Raw genomic sequence first — 8,042 nt, 5'->3', positions numbered from 1 at the left:
CTCCTTTTTTCACATCTTGGTTACATCCACACACATTTAGGCACCCCAATCTGAGCCTTCGAGGAGGATGAGCACTCCCCGCGTGACTCCTTCTGTTTCCCATTTTAGAAAGTTAAAAGAAATACAAGGAGGGGAGGATTTCTGGCCCCCCGCTATATATATATATATATATATATATATATATATATATATATATATATATATATATATATATATATATATATATATATACATATATATATATATATATATATATATATATATATATATATATATATATATATATATATATATATATAATTCTTAACGGAATGAATAACGCTGTGACCGACAGTCCGTCACTTGCGGTAGGAAGACAAAGCTGACAAGGTTTGGTTGATGGATTGTAGTACATTTCATAGAAGTGCCAAGAATACCATAAAAACTTTAGCTAAGTAAAACACCAACTTAGTTGCTCATTGTCACTGGCAATCTTTTGATAAAAGTTTGGAAAAATTTCTTTAGGAACGTACATTTTCCTATTATCAGTATTTTCCTTGGCTCCCCCGCTTCCCCAACAGGACCGTGTATAAACCGTAAAATCCAGGACAACGTTCAGCCAGATCTAACCTTCAGACATGCTCAACCTTCTCCTAGACCTTATCTTCAACCATACCATCAACCTCATCAAGTCACCACTCTGGGTAACATGTAAAGTGAGCGATGTTGACTCCCATGACCGGGACCCTTATCATTTTAGAGTTTGAGTAGTGTTTATTTTGTTTATGATAGTTGATCTGTAAACCGCATCGCAATTTCTCATTAATAATAAGCGAAATTTACCTCATACGACTCGGTATGATGTATATAATTCCTATGTAGCCGCGTCGGTGACGTCCAACAATTCTTAAAAGAAGTTTTCACCTCTAAGAATTAGATAGGGCTTTTTAAGGAGACTGAAACAGTAGGGAAGATGTATCAAAAAACTACATAATATGGAATCTAACAGTCTAAGCTAATCAAGCCCAAGCTACTTCAGCTTAATTCACAGAAAAAAAAATCCTATAACGTAGGGTAGGTATGCTTGCTTAGGGTAAGATAGCATACTTTACTCTAGACTTAGCATAACAAAGCCTGGCCAATGGTAGCTTAGATTAACCTGCAGTATTGTAATGTTAAGCATAATTAGACCAAAAACCACTGAAGCATATGTTATAGACGTTGACATAGTTATATTTGACACTAAAAGAATACATGAATTAGGTAATGTTTTTCAACACTGAATAGGATTTTGAAATTTTCAAAGAGGATTCATTCATTTTGGAGTGAAAAAAGTTATCTCACTCACCAGTTTCTCTTTTTCCTCTGGTAATGGTGCATTGTGCATGACAACTGGAGAGGATGTGAGCGATTGAGGCCATTCTTTAGTTCCTGGTGCTACTCCTCTAACAGGGGATATGGTGAACTTATATTTTTTCTTATATACATGTTTGCCATATCCAGTGTCAGCAAGGTAGCACCAGGGAAAAGATGAAGATATGGGCTCATTCACTCACATTCACTCTCGTCTGTCATGTGTAATGCACTGAAACTAGAGTTGGTAGTAGCTGGTAGGCAGGAAACGAATATGGAGTTGTGTTACTGGTACTATCCGCCGGGGTATCGGGAGGGTTAGTGACAGCTACATAGTGAGCCATCACTTCAGTGGTTGTCAAGTTGCACTCCTCTGACCCAGATAGCTGTCTTTTCTTGCTGACCCACCCAAATATAGACTGCTTGCATTCTGTCCACAAACATACAATCTCTCCTTGTCATACATATTACATGACAATACTTAACTCAAACAGTTGACAGCACTTAACTCAGTTCATTCTTATAACTAGATTTTCTATGGTGAATGCTGTGCTCTATCCCTGTCTTTTGGCAAAATGATAGGAGCAATATATAGAACTACTGCTGTAGGCATGAAATTTAAGCAGGATCATTAGGCAGAAGTAGTGGTAGGAACATTAGTTGGGAGTATTAGGTAGAAGTAATAAGTTGGAACATCAGGCAGGACCATTAGGTAGACACATTAGGTAGAGTGAGGATTAATTAATGGGAGCCTTTGAAAACACTGCACTAGAGGAGTCCTCTGTCAGTGGCCTGTTAAGGATGGGGAACTAAAGGTTAAGAAGTAGCACTGGAGTTCATGACTTAAGGAAACTCTTACCATGGCTACTTCTTTAAGGGAGTTCCCAGAGTGAAAGGGCTTCAGAGATATAGATAGGTGGATGGTATTGCAGTGGAATTTATTAAAAAAGGGGGTGACTGTATTGTTGATTGGTTGGTAAGGTTATTTAATGTATGTATGACTCATGGTGAGGTGCCTGAGGATTGGCGGAATGCGTGCATAGTGCCATTGTACAAAGGCAAAGGGGATAAGAGTGAGTGCTCAAATTACAGAGGTATAAGTTTGTTGAGTATTCCTTGTACATTATATGGGAGGGTATTGATTGAGAGGGTGAAGGCATGTACAGAGCATCAGATTGGGGAAGAGCAGTGTGGTTTCAGAAGTGGTAGAGGATGTGTGGATCAGGTGTTTGCTTTGAAGAATGTATGTGAGAAATACTTAGAAAAGCAAATGGATTTGTATGTAGCATTTATGGATCTGGAGAAGGCATATGATAGAGTTGATAGAGATGCTCTGTGGAAGGTATTAAGAATATATGGTGTGGGAGGAAAGTTGTTAGAAGCAGTGAAAAGTTTTTATCGAGGATGTAAGGCATGTGTACGTGTAGGAAGAGAGGAAAGTGATTGGTTCTCAGTGAATGTAGGTTTGCGGCAGGGGTGTGTGATGTCTCCATGGTTGTTTAATTTGTTTATGGATGGGGTTGTTAGGGAGGTAAATGCAAGAGTTTTGGAAAGAGGGGCAAGTATGAAGTCTGTTGGGGAAGAGAGAGCTTGGGAAGTGAGTCAGTTGTTGTTCGCTGATGATACAGCGCTGGTGGCTGATTCATGTGAGAAACTGCAGAAGCTGGTGACTGAGTTTGGTAAAGTGTGTGGAAGAAGAAAGTTAAGAGTAAATGTGAATAAGAGCAAGGTTATTAGGTACAGTAGGGTTGAGGGTCAAGTCAATTGGGAGGTGAGTTTGAATGGAGAAAAACTGGAGGAAGTGAAGTGTTTTAGATATCTGGGAGTGGATCTGGCAGCGGATGGAACCATGGAAGCGGAAGTGGATCATAGGGTGGGGGAGGGGGCGAAAATTCTGGGGGCCTTGAAGAATGTGTGGAAGTCGAGAGCATTATCTCGGAAAGCAAAAATGGGTATGTTTGAAGGAATAGTGGTTCCAACAATGTTGTATGGTTGCGAGGCGTGGGCTATGGATAGAGTTGTGCGCAGGAGGATGGATGTGCTGGAAATGAGATGTTTGAGGACAATGTGTGGTGTGAGGTGGTTTGATCGAGTGAGTAACGTAAGGGTAAGAGAGATGTGTGGAAATAAAAAGAACGTGGTTGAGAGAGCAGAGGAGGGTGTTTTGAAGTGGTTTGGGCACATGGAGAGAATGAGTGAGGAGAGATTGACCAAGAGGATATATGTGTCGGAGGTGGAGGGAACGAGGAGAAGAGGGAGACCAAATTGGAGGTGGAAAGATGGAGTGAAAAAGATTTTGTGTGATCGGGGCCTGAACATGCAGGAGGGTGAAAGGAGGGCAAGGAATAGAGTGAATTGGAGCGATGTGGTATACCGGGGTTGACGTGCTGTCAGTGGATTGAATCAAGGCATGTGAAGCGTCTGGGGAAAACCATGGAAAGCTGTGTAGGTATCTATATTTGCGTGTGTGGACGTATGTATATACATGTGTATGGGGGGGGGGGTTGGGCCATTTCTTTCGTCTGTTTCCTTGCGCTACCTCGCAAACGCGGGAGACAGCGACAAAGTATAAAAAAAAAAAAAAAAAAGTGTGCTATTAGAGAAATATAAAGCATAGATGAATAGAAATTATTTTCAAAGGATTTTGGTAAAGATACATGAATACTTTGATAGCATAAAGTGCTAAATGTAATAATGTGACTACATAGCATATTTGAATCAAAGGTGGTATGCATATTTTTCAGAGTTGTTAATCATGGAAGACAGACCTTTGGCTCGCATTGGTCCAACTGGTGGAGGTGATGTGAGGGCAGCTTGCAAGAAATGTGGATATCCTGGTCACCTTACATATCAGTGTAGAAATTTTGTTAAGGTAATGCATATGATTTTTTTCATCTTCTCTCCTCAATAGTCTTATCTTGCAGTCATAAGAGATTCTTCAAGGTAGTCTTTAGGAAAATCAGGGTCAGTACCCTTCAACCCTCAGTATTTGTGCCAAGAAAGCTCTAACCTTCCTATACTTTCACTTACCACTCAGTTGTGTTCAAGGTAGCAAGCTTGTTTCAGGCCTGCTCTTGACTAGTCAGCAACTGCCACCCCGGAATGATTTTATTAACTGCTCACTTTGGTTCAAAGCTCACAGTTTTCTTGGACTGCATGCTGTTAAGTTGTTAATCTTACCAGAACAGCTTTTTTCATCTATGGGATCACCCTTCTTTTTCTTCCATATGTATTTGCTGTTTCTCGCATTAGTGAGTTAGTCCCAGGAACAGACAAAAAAAGGCTGCATTCATTTATGTCCATTTTCTTTTTGTCACGTTTCATACATTGAGACCATACCCCCCTTTTCACAACTAGACCCCACAGATTTTTTCCCCCAGCTGCTTCATATTCCTTGGTTCCATCCACTGACAGCATGTCAACCTCTGTGTAGAAAATTGTTCCGTTCTCTTTATCCCTTGCACGCCTTTCACCCTTCTACATGATCATGTCCTGATCACTCGAAATAATTTTCACTCTGTCCTTCCATCTCCAGTTTGGTTTCCACTTTCCCCTTGTAAAACACTTCACTTCATCCTAATTTTCTCCATTCAGACTCACCCCACTCCTCACGATTCTTGCATTTACCTCCTCCCCCAAATTCATAAACAGATTAAACAACCATGGTGACATCACACACCCTTCCTGCAGACCAACCTTTACTTGCAACTGCTCATTCTCCTTCCTTCCTATTCATACACATGCAGTGCACCCTCCCTTGATAAAGACTTTTCATTGCTTCTAGCAGCTTTCCTCTGACACCATGTATTCATAAGACTTTCCTCAAAGCATCTTCATCAACCCTATCATATGCTTTCACCAGATCCATAGATGCTACTTACAAATCCTATTTCTCTAAGTATTTCTTACACACGTGGGCTATGGATAGAGTTGTGCGCAGGAGGATGGATGTGCTGGAAATGAGATGTTTGAGGACAATGTGTGGTGTGAGGTGGTTTGATCGAGTAAGTAACGTAAGGGTAAGAGAGATGTGTGGAAATAAAAAGAGCGTGGTTGAGAGAGCAGAAGAGGGTGTTTTGAAATGGTTTGGGCACATGGAGAGAATGAGTGAGGAAAGATTGACCAAGAGGATATATGTGTCGGAGGTGGAGGGAACGAGGAGAAGAGGGAGACCAAATTGGAGGTGGAAAGATGGAGTGAAAAAGATTTTGTGTGATCGGGGCCTGAACATGCAGGAGGGTGAAAGGAGGGCAAGGAATAGAGTGAATTGGAGCGATGTGGTATACAGGGGTTGACGTGCTGTCAGTGGATTGAATCGAGGCATGTGAAGCGTCTGGGGTAAACCATGGAAAGCTGTGTAGGTATGTATATTTGCGTGTGTGGACGTGTGTATGTACGTGTGTATGGGGGTTGGGCCATTTCTTTCGTCTGTTTCCTCGCGCTACCTCGCAAACGCGGGAGACAGCGACAAAGTATAAAAAAAAAAAAAAAAAAAACATTCTTTAAAGTAACCACTTGATCCACACATCCTTTACCACTTCTGAAACTACACTGCTCCTCTCCAGTGTTATGCTTTGTACATGGCTTCACTCTTTCAGCCACCACTGTCTCATACAGCATACTGACTACATGCAGCAAACTTATACACCTGTAGTTTGAACATTTACTTTTGTCTTCCTTGCCTTTATACAATGGTACTATACATACATTCCACCAGTCCTCAGGCACCTCATTCATGATACATACATTGATGAGCAACTGCAGTTAATTGCAAATTCAACTGCAGTACCATCATCTCAAGCCGTCTTGCCACATTTCATATTATGCAAGGCTTTTACCACCTCTTTCTTCAGTAAAACTTTTTCCGGGACTCACTTTGCATACCTCTCCGACCCAAGCACCCTGTATATGCCACCCTATCATCATATATTCAATAATGCTTCAAAGTACTCACTCATCTCCTCACCTCAAATGCTACCTGTTACCACTCCTGTATTTGCCCCCTTCAGTGATGTTCCCAATCACACTATTAAAGTCTTTCCTAAACATTTTATCCTCCTTAAAGTTTACATGTACAGAGCATCAAATTGGGAGGAAGTGGAGGAGCAGTGTGATTTCAGAAGTGGCAGAGGATGTGTAGATCAGATGTTTGCTTTGAAGAACGTGTGCAGAAAAACAGGTAGGTTTGTTTGTGTCATTTATGGATCTGGAGAAGGCATTTGATAGGGTAGATAGAGATACTTTGTGGAGCCTCTTAAGAATACATGGTGTGGGAGGTAAGCTGCTAGAAGTAGTGAGAAGTTTTTATCAAGGATGTAAGGCATGTATACAAGTAGGAAGAGAAAAGAGTGAGTGGTTCCCAGTGAGGGTAGGTCAGTGGCAGGGGTGTTTGATTTCACCATGGTTGTTTAATTTGTTTATGGGTGGGATGGTGAGGGAGGTAAATGCATGAGTCTTGGGAAGAGGGACGAGTATGCAGTCTGATGGGGAGGAGATGGCCTGGGAAGTGAGTCACTTGTTCACTTTTGATACAGCACTGGTGGCTGATTCAAGTGAGAAACTGCAAAAGTTGGTGACTGAGTCATGAAGAGTATGTGAAAGGAGGAAGTTGAGAGTAAATGTGAATAAAAAGCAAGGTTGAGGGACAAGTTAGCTGGGATGTAAGTCTGAACAGAGAAAAACTAGAGGAAGTGAAATGTGTTAGATATCTGAAAGTGGATTTGGCAGCAAATGAAACCATGGAAGTGGAAGTAAGTCATAGGGTTGGGGAGATGGCAAAGGTTCTGGGAGCGATTAAGAATGTGTGGAAAGAGCGAATGTTATCTCAGAAAGTAAAAATGGTTACATAAGAAGAAGAAATTATTGTTCTAACAATATTATATGGAGGAGGATGGATGTGTTGGAAATGAAATGTTTGAAGACAATATGTGGTGTGAGGTGGTTTGATCAAGAAAGTAATGAAAAGGTAAGAGAGATATGTGAAAATAAAAAGTATGGATGAGGGAGCAGAAGAGGGTGTGTTGAAATGGACATATGAAGAGAATGAGTGAGGAAAGGTTGACAAAGAGGATATATATGTCAGAAGTGGATGGAACAAGGAGAACAGGTAGACCAATTTGGAGGCGGAAGAATGGAATGAAAAAGGTTTGGAGCGATCAGGACTTGAAAATGGAGGAAGGTGAAAGGCATGCACGGATTAGAGTACATTGGAATAATGTGGTATACTGGGGTCAGTGTGCCATCAGTGGACTGAACCAGGGCATGTGAAATGTCCAGGGTAAACCATGGAAAGGTCTGTGGGGCCTACATGTGGATAGGGAACTTTGGTTTTGGTGCATTACATATGACAGCTCATTTATGGATATGAGCAGATGTTGGCCTTTCTGCATGTTTCCATGGCGCTACCTCGCTGACGCAGAGGGTGGTGATGCTGTTTCTTGAAGCATGGAGTTGCGCCAGGAATGGATGAAGATGAACAAGTATGAATATGTACGTGTGTTTAGGTGTACATGTATTCACATTTGTGTAATCATCACATCGCCAGGGGAGATACAAGAATGAGGTAGAAGACTTAGAACAGTCAGTTTATATACAAAGAAAAGGCAAAGCTAAGACGCCATTGTTAAATAAGTATTTCTAACTGATGGTGTTTTGGATCTGGCATCATGCCTGTCATGAAATTTTACTTTGTAGACAGGTCAGGGAACTGT

At 41.2% G+C, this 8,042-nt stretch overlaps 1 protein-coding gene across 4 annotated transcripts in view; it reads left to right on the top strand.

Moving 5' to 3' along the window:
* Positions 1-316: 316 nt before the first annotated feature.
* The window catches only part of LOC139766867 (uncharacterized), a 48,103-nt gene continuing 40,377 nt past the window's right edge, over positions 317-8,042 (top strand). Inside the window, exons 1-3 of one of the 4 annotated variants that reach the window (XM_071695877.1) lie at positions 341-369; positions 561-695; positions 4,077-4,204. In XM_071695877.1, the coding sequence (XP_071551978.1) occupies positions 4,088-4,204 (117 nt within the window). In that variant the 5' untranslated portion in view covers positions 341-369; positions 561-695; positions 4,077-4,087. Of the gene's footprint in view, positions 370-405; positions 696-4,076; positions 4,205-8,042 lie in introns of those variants that run through there. The other 3 variants (XM_071695878.1, XM_071695879.1, XM_071695875.1) reach the window with 3 other exon arrangements.

This window comes from Panulirus ornatus, chromosome 58 (assembly GCF_036320965.1).
Source record: "Panulirus ornatus isolate Po-2019 chromosome 58, ASM3632096v1, whole genome shotgun sequence".
Taxonomy (NCBI): Eukaryota; Metazoa; Arthropoda; class Malacostraca; order Decapoda; family Palinuridae; genus Panulirus; species Panulirus ornatus.
Note: the sequence above shows the minus strand (reverse complement) of the source record. Positions and strands in the feature narration are given on the sequence as shown.